The sequence below is a fragment of the Serinus canaria genome, chromosome 1 (genome assembly GCF_022539315.1).
Source record: "Serinus canaria isolate serCan28SL12 chromosome 1, serCan2020, whole genome shotgun sequence".
Lineage (NCBI taxonomy): Eukaryota > Metazoa > Chordata > Aves > Passeriformes > Fringillidae > Serinus > Serinus canaria.
In genome coordinates this window covers 65570274-65596777 of record NC_066313.1, presented here as the reverse complement: position 1 = coordinate 65596777, position 26504 = coordinate 65570274, and the positions used below count along the sequence as shown (strand labels likewise).

General features: G+C 39.4%; 1 protein-coding gene across 7 annotated transcripts in view; it reads right to left on the bottom strand.

The window, feature by feature from the left end:
• LMO7 (LIM domain 7) overlaps window positions 1–26504 on the bottom strand; it is a 132083-nt gene that overhangs the window by 48296 nt on the left and 57283 nt on the right. For all 7 annotated transcript variants that reach the window (XM_030234063.2, XM_018908734.3, XM_050970354.1 and 4 more), the window contains exon 4: window positions 25926–26032. In XM_030234063.2, coding sequence (XP_030089923.2) covers window positions 25926–26032 — 107 coding nt within the window. The remainder of the gene's footprint in view (window positions 1–25925; window positions 26033–26504) is intronic.

Genomic DNA, 26504 nt, shown 5'->3' with positions numbered 1-26504 from the left:
ACAGAAAAAACAAGTCTTTTAACTCAATTGTAGTAAATGAAAACACAAAACAATAATTCTAGTACACGGAAATTCTTCATAAGATGTTATAAAAATACCCAAACTACTGTGCAATCTATGCAAATAATTCATCTAAGGTGTTGTGTATAACTCTGAACAATTATGGCTCATAGAAGGGAACAAGCTAGAGTCACCAGTCTCAACCACAGCAAATTCTTTGCTGCTCTAAGAGTAGGCATGACCCTACAGCCCTTCTGACAAACTGTTACCTAACAGCAAGCTCCTGCTCTCACCTCCAACTCCCCTTTGCAATCCTGGCTCTAAATACATTGGGCTTCCACACCCAGTTTCTCACATTTAGAAGATGGAGTACAAGAACTTCAGCAATGTAGCTTCTAAGCTTTTCAAACACTCTGGGACACTTGTAGCCTTATTTTGAACATAAGCCTATAGTACTGAAGTGCACACAAGTGAACTGAACTGATTGCAGAGACATTTCGCATACAGCAGCTAACTTAGGAACTGATGAGGTAGCTCACTTGCTAAAGCATCTTTGTCAATGCAAACAAATGCCAATACTACATTTGGTTACTGTCAAAGAAGTCTGCTTTTTCCTGTTTTCATCCAAAGTTGTTGTAGAGCCCAGTGGATGCTAATCATATTCTTTATGAATATTGGTGTAACCCAGTTTCTGATTTGAATAGGTGAATACCTTTGTACCGAAAGTTTTATGTGGGCTGCAGCTTTGCTGAGGAGGGCACAGCCAAGGCTGCATCTTAAAACTAATCTGCTGAAAGAATTCAGTTCCTCCCCACATGACAATGGAACACTATTTACTAAATCACTTTGTGTATTTTTAAACATTAACCTCTCTGTCTTCCCACAGGTTTTTTATATCTCCTTTCATTAACAATACAACTTTGTTAAAGATGTCTGAACTAAGCAAAGAAAGCTGCTAAGTAGAGCAGTTAAGATCTTACTGGAAAAATTTATTATTAATACTTTATCTGCTCTTGCAACAGTCTCAGAATTTAAGCATTCATTCTGAAGCTCAAAAAAAACCCCATCACCAAGTTCCCTATCCTAACCTCAATATCAAATTCCAGCTTAAAAGAGGTCTCAAAATGTAAAAGTAGAATCCTGATTCACAAAGCGTGAACCTTAAATGTTGGCAGTGGTATTAATAAAAGTTTACATACAACTTCAAGATTAGCCACCCTGGAAAAGATCTCTAAAGTCTAAAGGCCACGAGACAGGAACACATGGGGGATATTATAACAGTAATTGTGAAGCACAACCGCATAAATCAGACTTGAACACTGATGAGAAAAGATGTGGAATAACCACCTGTGGAGAAATAATGCCTTCTGTGTAAATCATCCCATCTACGTCAATCCTTGGGCAAACAGAAGGCAAATGGGACAGGAATAGCTCTCACTTCTTGGTGTGTGATACGCTTAGAGACGAAACACCTCTGTTACATTTGAACACAACACATTGACAAACATCACTTCCAGACCCACAGATGTTTCTCCAACAAAGACCACTCTACAAGAATAAAGCAAAGTGACATGGCAGATCAGCACAAGGCTGAGCCACAGCTCAAGGAATTTATTCTCAGCTCCACTGTTTGCTCAAGGTTAAACAGCAGAATTAGTCACCAAGGCCCTAGCCTGACAATACAAAGGCTTTGGCAGCAGCTCTAGCTTAAGGATTTCCTGGTCCCCCTCTCTCTTCCAGCCACTCCTGTTTGCTGCCCCTGTGGTTATGCCAACACAACCCTGAATCACACTGCCGTTCCACACTGCCAGAGGGCTACACCTGTTTCTGTGGGTTTTTCCTAATATACATTTTCAACCCCCAAATTAGCTTGCTGATCTGTTTTAGATCATGCTTATAACAAGCAACTGTACCAGCACTATGGCAGAGGAGCAGGCTGGGGGCTTGGCAGAGGAGGACTCTGCTCCAGACACCACCACCATGAGAACCCCCATGCATTGACCCTGAGACAAAGGTGCTCCGTGCTTCCCATTTTTAAGGAGTGAGGAAAGCATGCTGGGATTATTTTAATGCATTTTGGGGCATTTAAAATTTTTTTTATTTAACTGTAGACAATCATACACCTTAGAGCAGCTAGCAGGCCACGGTACTTTTAAGAAATTGTGAACTAGAGTTTAACCAATTATAAAATACATCCACTGACATCTAGACACTACTCCAGTGCCTCCATACAAAAGAGCAGTGCATTTAAGAGGATGGATTTTTTTTTTTTTTTTTACTTATTTCAAAATTTTTTAAACAATAAACTCAATAGTTTGGATTTTATTTTTCTGACACATGGTATGGTTTTTTTTTTTTAGGTTTCCCCAAATCCTTATATGTATTAAATTCCAGCAACTAGCAACTCATGATGTCAAATCTACTTTAACACTTCACTTTATTATTTTCCAGGAAGAACAATGCGGAGCTCAGGACCACATCCAAGATACCAAAAGTCTGAGCAGAATTCTGTAAGATAATTTTAAAGCATCCCATTCAGAGAAGGGCCTGTTTCTCATATAGAAACATATTGAAATATAGTTATCAATTGAAGATTTAAAATTAAAAAAAAACCAAAACCAACAAAACAAAGAGGCAAGTTTGAACAGAGATTCGTCCTCCCCAAAATGAGGGTTTGCTGCCAAGAATACATGTGGTCCTGTCCAAAGAGATAAGACAAATCTGAACCCATTTACGGGGAGAAAGAAGGAACAGAGACACTCCCACTGATAGAAAGGAATGTGGCAGTGACAAATGCACCCTGCCCAGTGCCAAACCCATCCCTTGGTGACGAATACTTCATAAACCCCAACAGCTGCCAGCCTGGTTTTCTGTCCTCTCCTCTGAACTACAGATCTCACAAACACAAGACTTGAACAGATTGCTGTTTAAAAAGAAGTACGGGTGCTCTCCCTTTGAGCTACCATTCATCAAGACAGCAGTCCCACCTCCAAAATGCCCTTTGAAGGGCTTGGAAGAGCCATACCCTGGCCTGGGAGCTGGAGCAGATCAGCTGGCTGCAGAAAAGCCCACTCCCCACTCCTTGCCAAGCTCCAGGCACTCCAGCCCTGCACCGACCAGCTGCACTTACGGTTCTGAGGAGGCTGTCAGGGGATTTGAAGGACTCCCGCACCCCCGACGGGTGTTGCTGTGCAGGAGATGAATGCTGCCTGTCCAACTAGCAGTGGGCTCGTGCTAAATTTCAACCTCTTTGGCCACCTACTCAGCTGCTATTAATATTGCTGTTATCGGATTTCACTGAATTCCCACGTGCTGCTGAGAATAGAAAGGCTCCAGTGGAAGATGTGGTTGCTGCATGGGTACAGAAACATGAGGACATTCCTCCAGCACTTGGATTCTTAGCAAATTGATATTCAACTCCGAGAGCCACAGTTCACTGCTGAGAATGCTGGAAATAAACCAGCCAGGCTATGGCTGCAGAGTTAGAGAACAGCGTTTGGAAACACACCTCTCTATTTGACTATAAAAAGCACATCCATTTTCCATAGCAACACATCCACCAGACCCAATGCCACTCACATCATAGCAGCACAGAGTCAGGTATAAAATGACAGCAGACAGCATTTCTCCGTGCCCCTATGGAACCCCTGGCTGACAGCAAGCAGTTCCGTGGGCCCTGATGAATGAGCAGCCTGTCTTCACCCTGTGCCCCCACCTACTAAAGCTGAGGGGTGGAAGAGAAATGCTCAAGAAGGAAAAGGCAGAGAAGGAACAGAGACAGCCAACACCCTCCGTGGGAACACATCACCAACCATGGCTTCAGAGCCTGTCTTCTCACACTGCCTCTGGAGCATGGTGCTTCCTTGCTGATCTCACCCATTGTGCCTCCACATCATTCTGAAATCCCTTATCAAAACAAAAACAGGCACTTCTAGAAAAGTGCATCAACCCCGGCAAGTCACCAGACGATAACATTATCCATTTCCTCATGCTCTTTTCCGACCCCTCCCTGGGTGGTCCATCCCTGCCAGCTTCCTCATATTCCAGGCTAATCTAGAGGTTCTCCCAGAGAGAAAACTAGCATCCCGTAGGGAAGAAGGCAGGTCTGTCAAATAAAAATAAAAATAAATCCCCCAGAAGAACAAGCAGAAGAGCCTCAATGATGACCTGAGCACTCCTCGGCTCTTGTCTGAGGGGTGAGCAGGGCAAATGGTGTGGAGCACTCACTGCAAGTTGTTGCTGTGGAAAAAAGCAGGCTGATAGGATCATGCATCTTCCTGCTCAAATATTAAGCTCTATTAAAGAAAATTAAAGTTGGACTGGATGATCTCTGAGATCTTTTCCAAAATAAATTGTCCTAAAATTGATAATAATTAATGTAGATTTGTTGACTGGTCCCTCTTTGTGACATTTTCTTACTCTGTTCCTAACCGAAAAATTCATCATCTTCACTAACTACAGAAAATTAAACTGTGTATCTCTTGCACTGTTTTGTTTGCTTGGTTTTTCCAGGAAAAAACTTGAATGCTTTGCCAATCTGTATTGGGTACTTCCAATTCCAGATCTAGACTGGCACTTAAAAAAAAAAAAAAAAGCCCAGCAGGAATTTTATTTCTGAAATCTAGTGGTCACATGCCATACACTTTGGCCAAGAAACATAAGAACATCCACTGACTTTTATGAGAAAAGATGGACTCTCTGCACAAAGTATTAGAAATTGTACAGTTGACTCTCAGTTCACACAGAATGTTAGGAGTTCTCAAATCACTTTGTTCACACTCAAGAAGACTTTTTAATTTCACAGGTGAAATTAATTCCTTCTCAAGGAAATCAAAAAAAGCACTTTAATGCACACAGTATTTTAGATAAATTGATAGATAGCTATAATATCAGTACTTACATATACTATAGGTTTTTATTTCTTCCCAAGTTTTGGTATTTAGAACTTGGAGCATATGATTTTGCTGAATCTCTCCTTTTGTCTCCCTGCTGCCTATTTTCTTATTTAAAAACCTGTACATATTTCAGCTGACCTTTGTGCAAGGATTACATTAAAGGCTCCTACCTTTTTCCTTCCTTGTACCTCAAGAATCAACATACTTGAGCTCATCCTGTTGATCATCAGGATCATCATCTACATTAACTTCTCCTGCATTTAGTTTTAAAGATCCTTGACCTTCATTCCCCCACACAAATCTAGACCATTGTGTATAAATTTTGTACAATAATTTGAAGAGAAGTCAAGATGGGGAATGTACAATTTGGCTAACAATCTTTCCAAAACAAATAGTTGGTATACCTGGGGAGTTGCTGAAAAATGAGTATCAAAATAGACAATTAAAAGCAATCCTGTAAGTTTTTAGATATATATTCAAAACCACAAAAACGTGCAGCTGCTAGCTTGCTCAAAAATAGTTCAAGAGCATTATAAAAAAAAAAAAATATGTAAAAAGTCTATTATTTGCTTCAGCTAAGCTGCAGCAACCATGCCAACTCACAGCATTATTTTTCATGAGATGACCAAAACTCATTTTCTCTACTGCCTGTTGCCTCTTTGCCATTATTAAGTATTTCCAAAGCCATTGTCCTTTTTATTCCCAACTCTCACACCTAACTGGAATATTTCAACATCACCAGTTTCCACACACACACCAGAAGTAATTTTTTTAGAATAGCCCTCAATACTGACCACATTAATTCCCACCAAGCCTTGATGAGACATGTCTGTACCAACTTCAGGTATGAATAAACAAATCACTGCAAGGTATGTTAGGGTAAAAAATTTTCCACCTACCAACTACTCCTAGCAACTGCCTATGTGCACTCTCTTACACTCAACCCCCAGGATTAACACAATTGTTCAATTTGGATAAAGCATTTAGAGGTGGTCTCTTGGGAAGACCTAGGATTTGGCAGGTTATACAACAATGCTTGCTCAGAGAGATTTTTATAGCTTCTGTATACAGGGAAGAGGAAAAAATCCACCCCAAAACCTCCTTCATTCAATCTCCTCCCTTAGTCCATGCCCAGAGAAAGATCCAGGAAATGTAATCCTTTGTTATCCTTGTGTCAAGCAAACAAGCAATGGAGCAGAAGTGCCTTGTGTATAAGCAAAACAGTTTACCACAGCTCATAACACTCAAAAGCAAGGTTTACTCAATTCCTCAGGGTATGCAAAAAAAAAAAAAGAAAGAAGAAAACCCAGAACTCTAGTCTATGTTGCATAATTTACATCAGATATTTGGCAATGAACATATCCTCTGATAAAAAGAAAAAAAAAAAAGATGACTGACAGTAACTTGCACTGGATATTGCTGTGTTCACACTTGTGCCTACATCCAGTTTCACCAGTCCAAATAGGCATCTGCTTGGCTGCTGTTGTTCTGACACATACTCAGAAAACAATTCTGCACACAGGTGACTCAGAGTTACCAGCAAAAGCTACAGATGCCCTATTCTAGGCCCATAAAAGTAATCCAGGATTCAGTCCACTCCAGTCATCATCTCCTCAGCAAAGCCAAGACCCATAAATGCCACGTATACGTATGAGGGATATCTTCTGGAGAAGAGGCAGACCCCCTGCATTTTGGGGATACATGGAATTTACAGCACCTGGGAGGCACTTCACAGATTTCCAATAGCTCATTTTTCCCTCTAGAGCAATTCAAGTGTAGTGCTGGCCAAACTGTTGCACAGGAAAACAGAGAATAAGGGCATATGCATATGCCAGCCTCTTTTCATTCTAATCTTTTGTTACATTATTAAAAAACTGCAGTTCAAAGGGGGGCTACTAAAAGCACAGATTTTGGGAAAGAGTGATAGAACCTGGACTTTGAAAAAATCTAGATTTATTGATAGAGATGCAGAGCAAAGATGAATAAATGGAGGTTCAAGGTAAGAGCAGCTTAGTCCACGATAAAGATTTTGAAAATTAGATGAAGTGACGCTGCATTTGTCCTTAAGTAGAAGTAAATCACTACTGCATGACTGAATCATTTCATTTAGTCTGTACACTTGGACTAAAAGCTTTAAAAAAACTACTGGGTTTTCTCAGTAATATTCTGGCAAAATATTTCATGAGCAAATAAGAAGCACTGAAAAAAAAATGATAATGCTTCCTTTTTGGAATTTGTCCGTATTTTCTCTCTGTTTCTTTGTGTTACCCTGGCAACTCAGAGCACAACATCACTCATCACACAGAGCACAAAAGTATGAAATTCAGGCTGAACCTGACTTCTCTCTATTGGAGTCCATTCTCTATTAACTTAAGGTGAACAAATACATCCAAAAGGAATGAGATATGCAGATACAACGGAACTTTATTATTTCCCCTGTTTTCTTAATCTGCCTGCATTTGTAAAAATATACTTAGAGCCAGAAAAGAGCTCCTCAATTAATGTAAAGTCAAATATTTATGAAAGGTTAACAGAAAAAAAACATTGAAAGAGGAAGTATTGCCTCGAACCAGCTCTCCCAGAAGACGTGGTGTAAAGTAGCAGCAACATTTAAACCAAAAACAAGATACAAAAATCAAGAAGAATTCACCCAGTGTAGTACACTTAAGGAAAAGTGTGCCCCTTTTCTTTTAGGGAGCAGACAAGATCTAACACAAGTATATATTATTTTCCACATTTCCTGCAATTCTCACCTCCTATCTCAGCTCTTGAAACATCTACAATTAACAGAGCTCCTTAAGGATGCAGCTATTCTGATTCAGGTTTCTTATGGCTTCAGATTTATTTCTATAACATTTGAAATATATCAATTCAATTTGTTTCTATCAGTAATACTGGATAAATATTACCTCTTTTAATTAGCTTTTTTTGGGTGAAAAACAATTTTTCCACCCCAAAAGAAAACAGTGCTTTAAGGCTGCTTGGAGCAGCCAAGTCAGAGGGTAATTTTAAACATTTGCTCAAAACATTAACATTTTGGGGCCAGGTTTTCTTGCCAAGTTTTTAATGTTGGAAAAATGAATGCTTCTTTACTGTAAAGTGAGAGAATGGGTAAAAGTCCAAGTACTTGCTTTGCCAGAATGTTAGAAAACTTGTGTGGGAGACAAAAAGAAAAGAGGTGGGGGGAGGAGAGAAGTTAAGCTAGTCTGACCATATACCTCTGAAGTTGGAGTTTACATTCATTCTGACCATCCCAACCAACTGAAACCAAATGTGCTATTAGTCATTTAAGAGTTTCTGTTGTAAAGTTAGAGGAGTCTGAAAATAAAAACTTGAAGAAAATTAATGATATGGGAAAGCAATCCTAGCCAGGGAACTATAGATGATCTCACACCACTCTTTCACCAGTACTCATGAAGTATGTAATTTGTATCACAAAACTGATGACTGAGGGAAAAAAAAGGCTTAATATACCAATTAAGACATCACCAAAATGCTCCAACAAGCTATTACAACTAAGTCTGCTGGTAGGGAAGGAGTGGAACAAAACGATCAGATTCTGCTCCAAGTGAGGCCATGGCAATATTCCCAACATCTTTAATGAGTGCATGAGTAAATGCTAAATTGGGAATCTTCCTTCTCACGAGAAAGAAGATACTACATGCATCAAGTCTTGGAAATTGCAGTTAGCCATCTGCAGAATTTCACCAGCTGCCTAGCCAGAAGAAGCTCTGGAGAAGTGGGCTCCTTAAGACCCACATGGTGGTTGTAAGCTATCCTTCCCACAAGTCAATCAAACCACAGAGCCAAAATAACACAAAAGCAACCCTCAGGCTCTTGACAGGGTTATTCTATAAATTCTTTGTCCAACATTCCTCATAATTTCTACAAGAAAAACAGGCACTCTTTAACACCAAGAGAAGATTAACAAAAATCTTGAGACTCTCATCTAGGAATCCACAGCTCTTGAAAACTAAGGGTGTCTCAAAACCTCTGTGAAGCACAATCATTACTGCATTTAATCATTGGAAAGATTATCAAACTAATGGTTAAACTGAAAAGTATGTCAATAGTACCAGTTCACTACAAACTGCAGCTTCCCATGGGACAGTACACATGCTGCATTAGCAACTGCTGCATCCAGACCTGTCACCTTGGAATTGTCTATGCTTTCATATACCTTTTGATCTCAAGTGTTTGGCCCTATTTTATTCAGAAATCCCAACAGCAACAGTGTTGTCACTATATTCATAGTTTAACAATTCAGTGAAAAGCCAAGACTTTACCATCATCCTGCAATTAGGACTGATAGTCTAGACAGCATGAAAAATTAAAAGGCAGCTCAATAAAATTTATGGGATGTTTCTCCTCTTGATTATACTTAATTCTACCTGAAACAAATTACAGTTGCAGAAGAATCACACAAAAAGTCATCTCAGCGGTCTCATCACCAACACGCACCCTACAACTGTGAGACTCAGAATAATTACCAAGATCTCCCCTTCTTCTTTTCACCTCCAGGCTAACAGAACCACAGGAAGAAATTAACTCAGTGTGGAGGAGGAATACCCAGTAGTATCCTCCAGTGAGGAGAGGATACATCAATCTCTGCTGATGGCTTAGGAATAGGTTGCTAAATCGCAGCAAAGCCCAGCTATTCCTTGACAGGAAGGTAACCCCTGGAATGCACAGGAGAAAAGAGCAGGGTGAACATACCTCCACGCTTTGACCCACAGATAGTAAGCATGGATGATAAGCTTGAGCATTATCATCAGGTTTGGTTGCCAGACAGCAAACTGTTGACCACACTGCCCACACAACACTGAAAGTGCTTTGCAATAGGCCACCACTTTCTTGCTGCATGAAGTTAGGTAGAAAATAACATGAAAAAACAGCTGGAATGCTCTTAATGTATTATCTTCTCTCCATTTCAGTGTAGATGCAGTTAGTGGTCCACTTAAACAGCTACAGTAATATATTTTAAAAATAAATTTAATAGAAGTCCTTTTTGTAGATTTTTATTTTTTTTTAGCAACTGAAGGTACAAAGACATACAAACTTCTTCATCATCAAGGAAACACATTTATGGCAGAGTAGGACAGTACAACAATTTCCTAAGATACTGAAAAACAGCTCATTCTGCCATCTAAGTTATGCAAGCATCATCTTTAGTAACGGAAATCAGTACTATCAAAAGCATTTCACAAAATAACAAATCGGCCATCTGTTGGATGCTGATTTCTTGAGAGATGCCGATTCAGAACCGCTCCAGTAGTCAGATATTTACTGAAAGAAGATAGATATGAAGCCTTCTGCCACACAGCATTTTGAGCTCTTCCCTTACAAAACAGCAGATTGAATACATGTAAAAATATGTGCCCCAAGTTTTTTTCATGTAGGAAAGAATCTTTGGAAGCTTCTGCTAGGGAAAGAAATCCAGAACTCTTGCATGAACTCCAGACAGAATGTCAAACATGTAATTACTTGAAATATTATTAAAAGTAACATAGTTATTACCTAAGGCCCTGAAGGAAAAACCCTGACACAGGATAGGTACACAGGCGAGTATACTTGAACTTTTTTTTGCATAATAAAGCTCCCAACAAAAACTGCGCAATCCTTTAAAAAGGATTGCACAGTTCCTCCACAAGGAAAAGATTAATAAATTAAAAGCACAGAGATAACATTCTTTGCAAAGGGAAAAAAATGAACTCTCATCTCAAATGCACTCTCAAGCTTCCTCTCCTTTTAATTAAAATTGATGAATGCTGATAGCACAGAAATCAACAGATTGGATGTGAAGTAAACAGGCCATTTAAAATACATAAATGCACATTTAAATTAAGTCTGTGCTGATTTTCAATTTGTAAAATTTCATATGCACTTATTTTGAGTGTCATACCAATTCCCCTCAAAAATAAGTTCACTAACACATTCATGATTACAGAGCAGCTTAAAAAAATAAAAATTGCTTTTAAATTCTACTTCTTTCAGAAAGATTTTTATTTTTGCTAATTTTAGCTTGCATAGACGAGCCTGTGTTTCATGTGTACAACCAAGGCTTACCAAAGTACTTTCACAAGATGAAGACTGGCCAGTGAGCACCACCAGCAGTAATAGTGCTTTTGTTGAAACAAAAAGCAATTCCCTTTGAAAAATTAAGCAGATAATTATCCAATGAACACAATAACACAGTATTTACTCTCTTAGGTAATTATTAATTTTATTGCAGGGACTAAGATTAGAATGGATTGAAACTTGCCGTATTTAATGAGACACCTTTTTCTGCTCTCTCTCTTCTAAGAGTGTTAAGTTGACCATCTATACCCAGTTTGTCTTACACTCTTCTCTTTGTTCCTGTATCTTGCTGTGTTGACCATCATTTAAAAAAGAGCCACAAGCTTTCAACACACACTTTCAAATTCAGGAAATAAACTCATCTCTGCTGCATCCTCTACCACTAGGGAAAGTAAAAGGTAATGTTTTCTAAAACCTACCCACTAATTATTTTTTTTGTACATAAGGATTGGTGCATTACACACTTTAATAAGCAAATGCATGGAAACCTGTACAGCTACCTTTTGTAATACCATTAAAGACTAACCTTTCATAACTGTCATCTGCACTCTACTTCAAAGTGTGCACTCTTTGAAGCTGACCTGGTGTTGCTGTTTGTTTTGTGAGTTGCCTGGCAGAGACATCTGAGCAATACAGAATGAAAACAGTGGGAAAGCATCTTTACTGGGTATCCCAAATTAGCTGAAGAGTTATAGAAGGCTATTTCAAATAACAGCAGTGGTGGCACACAGACTACCTACAAACTAGAAGGAACTAGAAACCAAGCAGATACTACCTCCTCTTTGCAGTAAAAGCAGATTATGAAGTTTTTCACAGGTAAAGCAAAAAATTTTAAAAAAAATTAAGAAAAATCTCAATGCACTTGCTTTGAAACTGAAGGGACAATTCATATTCATAATTCAAAATTGCATTAAAAAAGAAGCCACATTACCAAGGGTTGAAGTAACCTGAACTAATTAGTTGGAGTATCCTCTCATACATGAAGGTAGGAAAAACCTCCAAAGTTTAGTAGTTTTCTTCCACTGTGCTTACTGCTGCTTACTTTAGCTCTTAAGGAGGACAGTCTCTCCTGTGACTGCAGATGCACAAATAACAGTAACATGTTCCATTAAATGTTGAATGCCAAAACCTACATGCAATTAAGCCTGACCAAACAGTTTCTAGGAGCTTGAACATATTTGCTTTCCTGACAAAAATTCTGCAAACAAAAGCCCCTTCTATAAGTAATGTACACGTGCCTTTGGTACACGTCCATCAAAAAGATTCCTGCCCTGGGAGATGAAAGCAGGCTGCTTCTCTCTCTCACCATCTCACTGATCAGGCAGTAATAAGTCATTTTTAAATAATGGGAACCACACAAACACATTCTTGGGCAACAGGTGACAAGAAGAAATTTTGAGTGTTCACTGCTTCTCCATCTCTCCTGAACCCTAATAGAATCACAGAATTGTTTAGGTTAGAAAAGACCTTTAAGATTATTGAGTCTGACCATTAATCCAGCACTTGTAAGTTCATCACTAAACCATGTTCCCAAGTGCCACATCTACAAGACTCATAAGTACCTCCAAGGATGGTGACTCTACCACTGCCCTGGACAGCCTATTGCAATGTTTCACAAGTGTTTTAATTGAAGAAAAATTTACTAAACCCCAATTCTAAACCACACAATTAGTTGACCATATGTCACAATTTGAGGTTATTTCTTCCTGGCCTGCCAGTTGCTACTTTGGAAAAGAGGCTGACCCCCACCTGGCAGTTGTGGAGGACACTGAGGTCCCCCCTGAGCCTCCTTTTCTCCAGGCTAAACAGCCCCAGCTCCCTCAGCTGCTCCCTATCAGACCTGTGCTCCAGACCCTTTACCAGCTTCCCTGCCCTCCTCTGGGCACACTCCAGCACCTCAATGTCTGTCTTGTAGTGAAGGGCCCAAAACTGAACACAGGATTTAAAGTATGGCCTCACCAGTTCTGAGTAGAGGGGCACAATCACCGCCTGGTCCAGCTGGCCACACTCTTACTGATAGAGGCCAGGATGCCATTGGCCCTCTTGGCCACCTGAGCACATGCTGGCTCATGTTCAGCTGGCTGTCAACCAGCATGCCCAGGTTCTTTTCCGCTGGGCAGCTTTCCAGCCACTCTTCCCCAAGCATTTCAATGTTGAGACCCAAGAGCAGGACCTGGCACTTCACCTTGTTGAACCTCATCCAACTGGCCTGAGCCCATCCATCCAGCCTGTCCAGATCCCTCTGTAGAGTCTTCATACCCTCCACAGATCAATGTTCCTGCCCAGATTGGTGTCATCTGCAAACTGACTGAGGGTGCAACTTTCCCCCATCCCCCTTGCCTGCCCTTCCACTGCAGTGCCCCGTTGTGTAAACACACTTTCTGAGAAAACCAAGTTCCAGTCCTTCATTCCAGATTTTCTCCTGATAAAATTCACACTGTTCATTAAAGGAAGGAATTTTAGCAACTTTGGCCCACACCTGACACGGCACAGGCACGGAGCACCTGCCTTGGTCCTCCAGTGCTGGCAGCCCCGTGCACACTGAGAACAGCTGCTGGGCCACCCATTGCTCACATGGCACCCAAGCAAGCAAACCTCAAGCACTCAGACTCATCCTACTCTGTGCCACCATTCCCTGGATTTGTAGATTTAAATCTTATCCTAGCAATGAAACAAACAATACTGAGCAAAAAATAGAAGTAATTTACAAATGCAGTCACGTCATTTAGGTCATGATCATGATGCCAGACTGAGTATGTTACCTGGATAACTAGGGATTTCTGTATAGGTTATTTATCAGACTAGCTTGTTGAATACATTCACAAATTATTCAAACAGTATTAGAGAAAACAGAATTGAACTGAGGAATTTGCTTGCAGCTCTACGAGGAACACGCTTCAGAAAGACAAAATGTTGTTTATAAAAAGCAAATTATCCTTTTGCAAGAGATTCTGTTCCTCTTGAGAGAATAAAAATATCACTATGAAATGGCAAACACTACTAAACCACCAGCACTAAGTGACTTTTGTATGATTTCCCAACAGCAGCCAACATTCAATACCAGAGGCAAGCTCAGATTTCAAAGAATAAAATGTTCTGCACAGAGAGAGAGGGTTTTGCAGGACAAGCAGAGTATCATTACCAATGCATCTTACTCCGTGCTTATTCAACCTGTGTGGGTGTGCCTTCTACATAACCATCTGATGTGTGATTTTACAGTTACACTTCCCATGCCAAAATCAGTAACAAAACCTCTTAAATTAACTGATCTTCTGAGAGAAAAAGTAGCTTTTAAGCAACTATGCTGAATATAGCGCAGGCAAATACATGTACCAGCTTATTTTAACAGCCATTCTTATTCATTATTCTTCTGAAGCTTTTCATGAAACTTCCAATGGCTTAATGAAAAACTGTCATATGTTAAATTGCTAATAATTAATGATAAAATTTTTTTCCCTGTGATTGCACAGTTTTTCCCTGGTCACATACAGAATACCGGCCTGGATTAAGAGACCTACCACGACTTTATTCATCTTTTCAGATAGCTTTACATACAATGTTCCACATTTCCTAAAGCTTAACAATGGCAGATTGCTTGATTGATTTATCAAATTAAATTAATTGCTTCCATATGATTTTTGATTGATTTTTCCTTAGTTTTGCTTCTTAGAGTTTTCTGTAGAGCTACAGAAGTTAAAAGCAGCTTTTACTGTATGCAACCTTTCCAAAACCACACACAGGAATATTCACATGGGGCCAGATCAAAAAACTGTATCAAGCCCAAGATCTCATCCTCCCATGTAATCCCAAGTGGCTGCCTAAGGAAGAGCAAAAATAGACAGGAAAGATGCTTCTCCCTTGTGGACTTTCTAAGCTAGATGTGGTTTCCACATACTAAGTAGCTCTTAAAAGATTTCCCTTAAACTTCTCCACTATCCCTTGAATGCAAGTAACCTTTGATTATCCACATCATCTGTTGGCAAGGAAGCCTATTTCCCCTTCATTGGTTATTCACATAACATGGCACTCAGTGACCAGTTGAATCACTTGTCCACACCATCTGATAGGGTTTTATTTGTTTGTTTGTTTGTTTTAAGCGTGCAACTTTGTCCAGCTCTCCCCTTCATCCATCACCTTTCATTCAGGACTCTCAGTGTGCTGAAGTAAGCCTGCAGGGGAAGCTATTCCTACTTTTAGTCAGAGAGATGCCATGAGGGTGAAGATATTCCAGTTCCATAGACCTGCTTTTGGGGGAATTTGGGCAAGTGAGAAAGTGATAAAAGGGAAAATTATCCAAGCCTAAAGCTTCATATGGTATTACAACACCAGCAAATGCCAGATTAACCACAGCAGCACAGTAGAGTACAATTGCTTTTCCTATTCCTAATACTTGTTTCTAGAATAAGGTTGGGTCCTTTTCTTTTTTTTGTGTGGTTGGTTGTACTTTTGTTTGTTCGGGGTTTTTTTGACTGGCACTGAACACTGCCTTCACAAAACCTCTGACCCATTTACCTCAGGCCTGAGCAGTATTAGGTATTCCAGAACTCATCATTTCATACACAAAACCAAAATTGTTTTAAGTTTTCTTGTTCTCATTATAGTAACCCAAATTTCCTTCTATTTTATACATAAAAAGAGCACAGTTTCTGAAAAAAATAACCTGAAAATTACTACTAAAAGCTGTTTACAAGAGTAGTTAACACTGGTATACTTGGGCAGCTGAGGATTCAGTTGTGGAATTGTACAGTAATTCTCTAACTGTACAGATCCGTGTTGAAAATACGTGACAACTTCAAGTCAAACCACACATAAATAAACCGCCTTCTGTTAGCTCAGGCATTTTTAGCTAGTGCTTTACCAACTACATCCCTCACCCCCAAAATTTATCACAGTTGAGGGCATCTTACAACATCAGGTCACAGAGTTAAAAAGAATACATTACTGCATCATAAATCTGACAAGCGTATTTCAGTGGTTATTCACAGGGAACAAGTGGCTGTCTGTAATTTAATAGCCTTTGCAAGAGCAGAAGTATTTTGAACTTGGACTCCCTTTCCCCGCCCCAGTTAAATATTTTATCATATAACGCACTGGAATCCACGTCAGTTGATGCATATCTGTACGTACTGGGTTCAAAGGTGTGTGCGTGTTTACATTTGCAGGACATTTTTTCTGGAAGGGAAAGGAAAGAGGAAATATCATCAGCATTAGTCAACCTTCTTACTCTAGTCTAAGAAACCAGCTGCAGCAGCTTTCAGAATTTTGCTTTCTGAGTCAGGTTCTGATACCATGCTCGCTCCCTCCCTGGGCACAGAGAGTCGTAGGGAGGGGATACATATACTGGAGGGCAGGGCTGTTGGGAGGACTGGCTCTGCAGGAACCTCATATGACATCCAATAAGCACAAAGTCCACGTCCTGCCCCATGGATGGACCCAATTCCTGTAACTGCAGAGTGGGGTGGAGAGCTGGGCCTGGTGGTCCTGCTGGGCTGAACCTCAGCCAGCAGCCAGTCCTGGCAACACTGGCCAGCAGCACCCAGGGCTGAATGAGATGGAGCATGGGTGTGCAAAACAGAGCATCTCACAAGGCTGACAGAGCCCATCATTCCCCCTTTCCTCAGCACTTACTACACCACCTCGGTAATGCTGCTGTCTCCAGTTTGGTGTCTCACAGTACAGGAAAGATATGGATAAACTGGAGCAAATTGAGTGGAGATCACCAGGATGTGCATGGCTGGAGATCCTGAGCTTGATCATTCAGCTTGTTCAGCCTGGAAAACAGTTCCCCTGTTGGTTTTCTTTTGTTTTTGTTGTTGGGTTTTTTTTCCTTTTGTTTCTTAAAGACAACAGATCTCTATCATTTAAAAGAAACATGCCTTTGTGTGGTTAGGCTTGGCTGCTATCTAGGGCTCTTTATTTCCAAACCTCCGCCCCTTCTTATCATCTAACCATGTGGTGAGACATTATTTTGTTTAATTGGTTTCAGTGACGGCATGAAAACAACCATGTAACTCTCTGGAAATGCAGTTTGTAAGAATATTTGAAATTGTTATTTCATTGCCAATTGCATTCTGTAATATTCACAGCAAAAAAACAAAAATAAAAGGCAATATTGTCACTTTAAAGGATACAATAAGTGCTCCAATTAAGCAGTAATAATAGTTAGAACTGAAATGTCTGAAAGGAATAAAAATGGCCAGAAGTAGGGTTTTGCATGCAGTATGATCAAAAACTGTCAATACACTGTTCAGCTTTACTTTCTCTATTTACAGAGTATGATGAACTGGCAAACTCCTGTATCCATGGAAAACTTCAAGAAGTCAGCTTCCCCCAGTATTTAAATATAGCAGCTCTTCCTGTTGAGTTGTCTGCAGAAAAACTAACTGAACTTCAGCAATTTACAGTAAAATACAATTTAGAATAATACAATAGTGAACTTGCATACATATTTCTGTGTAACTGATGTTACAAAAAGCTTATGCTAGTTAAGTCATTCAATTTCCAACATCAGACACAAACATTTTTTTGTATGGAGGAAAAAAGAGCCGCCATCAAAAAATGCAGGCTTTCTCTTTACCTCCTTTTGTAAGGTATTCACTGCTACTCATCAAAAATGCTGTTCTGCTTCTCATGCATTGTTTTGTAAACTGCATTTAATCCTGGGAAGCTAGGGGATTAAAATGAATACAGGTATTTAAGATTTAGACGGATTCTCATGGGAATCCTAAAATGCTAGAGACACTTCTGTTAATACAAGCAAACATTGAAAAAGCATAAAGGCCTACAGTAATAATAGCTTTGTAGCCCCTCCCCCACCACAGTTATCCCGGAGATACTTTTGAAATGTAACAGGATCAAATATGATGACTTTGAGCAAACCAGTAGAAAGCTACTGTAATCCTCTTCAGGGAATCATTCAATTCTGTAGAAGAACTATGTGAATTCCAATATAAGCCTGTGGATCTGTGTCACTAGAGATACATGAATTGCTTTTGATACAACTAACAGATGCTACACCTGCATTGTTACTCTGAATTGTTCAAACTCCTCCTCTGTACACGTCTAGGTACAGGTACAGAACTCCAGAGTTCTTCATTCTTAGAGCAGAATCATCTTCACAAAAAAGCAAATGCTATCAAAAGTATAATCTGATAAAGGAAGTGTAAATTATTAACTTTTAAATTACTCAACAGCAAAAGTGATCTATCTCCAATATTATTCATAATGACCAGAAACTAAAGCAGACAGATTAAATAGCACCACACCTAAGACTTCATAGACTTTAAACCTAAGAATTGGAGGTAAATTTCTAGCAGGTATGGTCCAAAGTCTGGAACATATTTTATTGCCTACAACGTTTTTACTGGAATGATTTGCAGTTTGCACAGATTAGTGATATGAGCACGAATATTTTACACTTAAGCACATCAGTTTCACAAGACTGAATAAAACCAATTTTTTCTTTATCTCTATATAATTGTCCCAAATACTAAGAAAAGTAAAACATGTGAAATTACTGATCTTGAAAGTAGCTATATAATAAAAAAAATACAGCAATTTCAATATTTAGAATATAGCTATAACCAGGAAGCAAATACATTTCTTTGACAATGCCCACAGCAAAAAGAGAATTTCCACACTTACAGAGTTGTAGAAACATTTCAGTCTGAAGTGCTGCACTTTTCCATTTCAAGTGAACTGTCACTAGGAAACTTAGTTACCACAATAAAGGTCTATTACAACCATATGTGTAAAAAATGTTATTTCCTGAATATAAATGGGGGGCGGAAAGCTGCATCCATTGTCCTAATTAAATTTTGGTTAAATGGTTTGCATTTCAGTTTTCAAGACCCACAAAAAGCTGTCACTTATTTGTTTCATCTCAGTTTGAATTCACATATTTTCTAAAATGCTGAAGCTTTTGGGATGATTGACTCTTCAGTCACATAGGTACAAGCAAGAGAATTTAAGGAGACACAAGTTTTGGTCCAATCATTTTCATACTTCATGCACTGAAGCATTTGGCTTTCATCCATCTCACCACTTTCTATTCTACGCAAAATAAAAAGGCAGGAAAGGGTGGTTCTATGTTGTGTGAGTGTTTTGAGTTGGTTGGGTTTTTTATTTTTTTATTATGAGGCCAAATTAGAAAATAAGTTTTTCAACTCATTAAAATGAATGTTTCTTGTAAAAATAAGCACAGTAAGTTCAGGTTCAGCTCTATCATACTCTCATATTGCAAGCATTCAATTCTTGAGCAAAAAAAATTCAAGATAATGTAGTAAATAAGCAAATAAATATGAAAGAAGACCACAAATTCAGTACCATCAACAGAAAACACCAGCTCTGAACTATCTGTCCACAAATTCATCTGCATTCTCTCTTCTTTCATTGTTGTTTTTGAGGTTGGTTTGGGGTCTTGTTTGGTTGGCTTTTCAAGTATTCATTTTCGGGGTATTTGACTATGACTCCTTTGAGCAAAACACGACAGCTCTTCCGGAAGGGCAAAATAAGATGCAAGTCCCAAAAGAGTGTCTCATCATCACACCTCAAGCTTTCAGGTATGCCTCAGCTTCACCTGATTTGCCAAACAGTTTAAAGAGTTGAATGATACTGGTAAAGCAAACCCAAAAAATTCCTCCAAAGACTGAGATGTGGTATTGCTTTTACAATTAAAGTTCTCCAAAAATTTCCAAAGAGCCTTGTCAACAGTTTTCCACTCAAAAGATCATCTTTTCAGGAATGTCTATGTAGATTGCTTTCTTCAGTGGTCTGCCCAACAGTGCTAATGTTCATCCCATAGAACAAAATTTCACTTTGCCTTTGTTTACCCTACAAAAAAAAGCACCCTGAGCAGGAAACAGAAGTGGAATCAGGAAATGCAGCATATTCCCTGGGACTAGACAGGAAGAACATTCAAGTCATAAGAAACATCAGCTACCATTAAAAAAGAATATTTTTTAATTCAATATCTACTATATCAGGAAATAGTGTACAGCTACTTCCTACCACAAAACCAGTAATTTGCACTGGCAGTACTGTAATTTAAATTACAGGCTAAAGATGGTAGGTACTAGAGGGCACTGCGTTTAGCTTAACTCACTGCTAGAAGGGTTCCCTTCTGACAACCCCTAAAAGGAGAGGGTTTCTTGATAAGAGACAAGAGTTGATATGCAAGGTAGTGATTCTGTATATAGGCTTCAAATACTTAAGGTTGGTATAATAGTTCATTCTTATATAATCAGAAGAGCACCCCATGAAATATATCCTGCTCCAAATGGAACAACAGGTGCAGAATATGTCCTTACAGCCATACCACACAGCAACTATTTAATTTTCTCAGGTTTTATTTAGAAAGCATCTATTCTCTGAAACACTTCTTTTTTTGGGTGGTATTTTAAATTCAGAAAGTGTTATCTCTGAACTGAAATAGAGAGCCTGTCTCAAAAGCTCAGCTGAAATGCAGGAACACAAGGATGAACACTCATGTAACAGTTGTCACTTCTCTCAAGTTGGCTTTAGTTATAGGGAGCTTTATGTTACAGAAAAAAGGGCATTTTAATTTTTCCAGGATTGCTTTTTGTTTAGGAATTAATGAAAAAAAGATTATGCTAAAGAAACATTAGGCAGATTAAGTTAAAAACTACCCAACATTTTGAAATGCCAGAGCCAAAGTCATAGCTCTGTTATTTCATCTCATGTAAGCACCACGTCTCACTTCAGCAAAGCTTCTCCAACAGGGTTTTCTCTTTGCTTACATAATTAACATATTACAAGATTGATAACGAATATGTGGAAAAAGCGCAGGCCAGCGAAAAGATGAAGGCCTAATCCAAATACCAAGTTCTGCAAGGTGATGAGATACTTTGATCTATCTTGGGAAAAAAAAAAAAATCACAGAATGGTTTGGATAGCAAGAGACCTCAAAGATCATCTAGTTCCAACCCTTCTGCTATGGGCAGGGACACCTTCCACAGCAGACCAGATTGCTCAAAGCCCCATCCAATCTGGCCTCAAACACTTCCAGGCATAGGGCATCCACAGCTCCATCTATTCCAGTGTCACACCACCCTCACAGAAAAGAATTTCTTCCCAATATCTAAAACTAAACCCACTCTATTCCAGTTTAAAACTATTACCACTTGTCTTATCTCATGCATCTTTGTGAAAAGTCCCTCTCCATCTTTTTTTAGGCCCCTTTTAGGTGCTGGAAGGTGTCCTTGGAGCCTTCCCTTCTTCAGGATGGACAACCCCAGCTCTCTCAGCCTGCCTTCATATGAGATATGTTCCTGCTCATCTTTGTGGCCCTCCTCCAGAGTCACTCCAGCAGGTTCACATACTTCCTGTGGTGGGTGCCTGAGAGCTGGACACAGTGCTCCAGGTGGGGCCTCAGTTTTCAGTTTCATTCAAGACATACTCTAAATATAACAATGTAGTAACAATATTAGTGGAAGCTAAGTATTTCAACTTGCCCTATTATTGAAAAATAAAATTAGTATCGTTAAACTTCAATATCAGATGTCAGGGCTGTGGTAGCTATAAAAAAGTTTTCTATTTAGGATTTTGCAGTAAATTTTCTTTTTTTTTTTTTTTCTTAGTTTAATATTTTACTCTATTAACCCACCAATTTTTTTTTAATATTAAAATTTAATTATATTCTTCAACTGGAGATCTCAATTTACAGAATTATAAATTTTTTCATGTAGAAGAATTAATTTTCTTCAAAGACAAATTTGAATTTACACTCTCACTCTGAGCATTGAGGCTGCCTCCTTTAAAACTGATACAGATAACAAACTCCATCAGAATTGATGCTTGGTATCTGCCTTATGTGAGCTCTCCCTTATAACTCCATGGTAGGATTTTATTAAGAACCCTTCCACAGCTGGGAACAACTGGGTGTGTCACCCCTAAAGAGCTGGGTGAGGAAGTGCTTAACATTTTTAAATAGCAACCACACTGACAACTGAGAGTCACTAAGCTTGTATCACATTCTTACTTTGACAGAACTAAAAAAGAATCAAATGAAGTATTAAGACAGTCTTGCATTAGTATAAATAAATTTTAAAAACCTTCACTAACTGCTGTGTTGTAAAACAACATCTCCAATTAGAAATAATAAAACACTACTCCAAGAAAGAAAAATCAAATTTACCAAAAGAAATTAAAAGGGGGACACATGCATTGACACAAATAACCAGCCACTGAACAAGATGATATGCACATGACTGCCAGACAGGATGTGTGAGGAGTAAGTCCATCTGGATGATCCTTCTTGGAACACATGACATATTGCTCTGCTATACCACTGAGCAATAACTTCTGCAGATTTACAGAAAGACTGAACTATAAATCTCAGACATTAATCCACACTCCCATTTTCACTGGCAGAAAAGAAATCATCCATGCCAGGACCATTTTTCCACACTACCCAACTACTAATCTTGCTGATCTGGCAAAGCATAAAGTTTGCAAGGGTTGGAGCAGCAACCAGTAATTTTAGCCAGCCTTTTTCACACAAACTTCTAAACAATAAAATTTTAAGGAGCTTTTTCTTTGCAAAAAGGATAATCACATAATCACTTGGAACTGAAAGTCTGGATATGTAAGAGGATTCTTGCTTCCCTTGTCCCAGATTACTTCTAGTAATTATAGAGGAGGGTTTCACATCATGCCTGTGCATCATCTCAGTTGCAAGAGAAAACAAAATAGAAGTGAAAGTTGTAGCCTCCTCACCAGATAGAAAGAGTATTTTCTTGGAACAAATTCTATTAATGAGGAACTGAGGGTCTTGACCTTACCTCAGGTGACACATGAACACTGAACAATGTAACAGAGTTTGGTAACTCTGAATGGCTTTGCATTGGTGTTCATCAGAAAGACTGCTGTCAGCAAAGGTGCAGCAAAAGGCAGCAAGCACACTCAGAAATAAACTACAAGGAGAAAACAACTCTTCCTGCTGGGAAGGGAGCCTGCCATGGTGGCACAGGATGGCAGCCTTGAGATGGCAACAGCCTGAGGGCATATGACTTCCCAGAAGGTAAAAAGGAGATACCACAGGTAGCTGCCAGGCAGCAGAGACAGGAGAAGCACATGGAACACCACTTCACAGAGCTCATCCCTTTCAAAAGGGAGGTGTTCCCCCTGAGGACCTGCCCAGCTCCTGAGGTGACAGATCAATTGAACAAGTGTAACAAGGACAGAGATGCAACCTTCCAGACAATGTGAAAGACTGGTTTTGCTCTTACATAAGATGACAACTCTCGTGTCCTCCTTAGCAGCAGAAGCAGACCCACCCTTCTAATGGTACCTTCCCTCTGACCAGTTTTCAACATCCACAGCAAAACAACACCTTGTCATACCTGACAGTACATGCATGTCCTACCAGCACCCTGTTCTCTGCCTGTTAAGCTGACTTTTTCTAAGCAACAGTTTACTCAATCTATTTTGGGTAGATAAAAAAACCTGTGCTAATAGCGGTGCAACAGCAGAACACAGCAGTCCTCTTGCGGTGTCAAAAAACACACTGCTTCAGGCAAACATTAATGTTATCCCAAACAGCATATCACAGCTGCTTTAAGATGTGGGCAATTAGCCTCAGGTGATAGCAGCAAAATGAATTTGCTTAGGAATGTTAGAAATCCAAATGTTAAATGCAATCTTTTGAATAAGTCAGCAGATGAAAAGTTTTACTTGGTGACAAGAAATTATTTACTTCTAATTATGAAACTAGAGTTAGCAGAGGATAAGAAAAAAGCAAGACATGAAACATTATCCCTTTTCTGAGGCCTGGCATCCTACAAGTTTTGAAGACATTTGTAATTCATCTTGAATGTATGAAACTACTTATTTCTATTAAATAATAAAAGGACACATCAGATAAAAGTCCTGATCAGACAGCATTTCTCTCCTGACACAAATACAAATCTCTCTGAAAATCCTCTGAAGTATAGCTTGCCTTCTGGGTAATAAAATTATTTCTGTAACTAACTTTTCAATGGAGAGAGTTACCTTCATGTAACTTATTTCCTTTATTTCTTGGAATAAAACTTTCCTCCCATCCCTTTCCAACCTCCTAAATACATCAAAATTGCTAGTATATTTAGGACACCACTTTACAGCACGCTCAGATACAGAAGTTTTGAATTACTCTGGAAGCATTTAATACACACTGTGGGACTGTCATGTGATATATAATGTGTGGAGAAGCAAACTCATACTGAAACAAATTACAAGAACGTGGTTGTATGGTTGGCAGCTCTTTTGACTCTAACCCAGACCCCCCACACTGCTGTCCATAAGAAGTACTCAATAGTTGAATCTGCTTTTTCGAAAAACACTAATTAAAGCATTGCTGAGAAGGTATGATGTAAAACCACTGTTGCTTCCTGACAACTTCAAATTCCAGCCTTACTCTCTGCTCACGGAGCCAGGAAGGGAACTGGTGGTGCTGCAAGGACCCAAAAAAGCCTCGGTTACAGACCCACTGGATGGATTTCACGGCTGACCTCTCCTGGGCGCCGAGGTTTCACGTTGGGACGAGTTGGACAACATACCTTGCACAACAGTTCACTATCTCGACCTCCCCGGGCTTCCAGCTTGTCGCTATTGACGCTGCTGAACGCCAGCTCCCAACCGCCTCCAACCCTTCCCAGCCATACCCTTGGAGCAAACCTCCACCAAAACAACTTTTGCTAGGGCTTTGTGAGTAATTTAAGCACGGCAGAGGTTACCAACCCTCCAGCTTTTGGCATGACTTAGGAACAGGCAGAGAGAATACCAAGGTCCTGGAAGCGTGCCAAGTCCCTAAACAGCAGATTAGTGAGAAATTACGTTTCGGGTATGAGTCAAAGACTGAAAACACATTGCCATCTCACATATCAGACCTCAAAACAGCATGAACTTTCGTTCTGAAACCAGGCAGAGAAAATGTCAACAGGCTACCACTCGACCCACCTACGAGAGATTTCTTTCTAATTAAAGCAGCTACATATCATTTCACAGTATTTTTTTCCTTGTATTTGCAGAAGGATTACTGCCTGTTCCTCTTTGATAAAACCGGTAATTTAAGACAGGAATCAGTCCTTCACATTTAACTTGACAGGTTTCCAGCAAAACCCACTAAAGATTTTTTTTGTTTTGGAGACAATAAATTCACCCTTTTGTCCCAATACAATAAAAATAGTTAACACTGTAACAAATCAATGTGCCCTAGGATGATTTTTGCCTTGACTCATTTATCTTAAAACACCTGTCTATACAGTAAAGTTTCACCTTAGTCTCTCGGAAACTGGTAATAAAATTCTTATTAGGAGACAGAGCAGGCTTGAAATATGAAAAATCACTAAATATATTTTAGAACCAAGCCACTGCTATTTCACAGGAAAACTCCCATCTCCATAAACATGCAATTTGGTACTTAATTTCTACTCATACACACACACATACATCCCTTGACAGGGGATGTGACACTCAGAGACAAACATCTGACTAATACCTGAAGTGGCAAGACCAGCAGTCCTTTAGGAACACTACAACTAAGCCTCAAATCCATTTGGATAAATATCAGAAGTACCACCTCAGCCTTACAGATTTACATCCATAATCACAAATCATAAAGAAAAGTGATGCCCTTGATATCATTTAACAATTTTGCTCCATGTCTAAAATAAGCTGAACAGTTTCCATCTCAGATTAAATGCGGTAAATATTCATTAACAATTAGTTTGCTTGTAAGGTAACTATTATAATAATACTTCATCATTTAAATTACATTTCTGCAAGTCTTACCCTCTAGCTTTAACAAGGCTTAAACCCTCACCACAGTATTCAGGACTGCTCATACCAGATTAAAAGAAGAATTTTCCATAGGCAAACATTAAAAAAAAAAAATAGACTGTAAAAGAGCTTAGAGGGAGAAGGGAAAGGAGAAAACAAAACCACAAAACTCACTTGACTGTAACTCGATTGGACAAATCCTGAAGATCTCCTGGGTGAAAAAGCTGAGCTTCTTTCAGTCCAATGTTTTCGCACGCTTTCAGAAAAACATTTATATTATCCTGCAAAGAGAAGTAGAAAGCAGTTGCTCAGTTAAGAGCACTAAGCAGGTTTTGCAAGATGATTAGTACTAGCCTTTAAATGTCAAAGTCCAGCTCACATAAATGAAACTGGAAAAGCAATCTTCTGGATCATAAACGCTGCTCGTTTCTCATGCACACAGCAGGCTGGGCTGCGATCGCAGGGACTGAGGGGTATGTTAAAGATTACCTGGCATAAGGCAGCGGTGAGCCAGTAGGCAGCAATCTCCACTTTGATGTCAGCTCTGCTCAGCAAACAAACGCCCTCTTCCTAGCTTTGCACGACAAGCCTCACCTCAATGCCTTTAAAAATAACTCCAGCTACTGACATTCACCACCCAGAAACTCTTGGCAGGGGAGGAAGAAGAGGAGGGACTCTTCGTTTCTATGCTCACAGACTGATGAGGGAATACTGCACCTGGAGTCTGAGTTTGGTTGCTGAACAAAGCTCCGG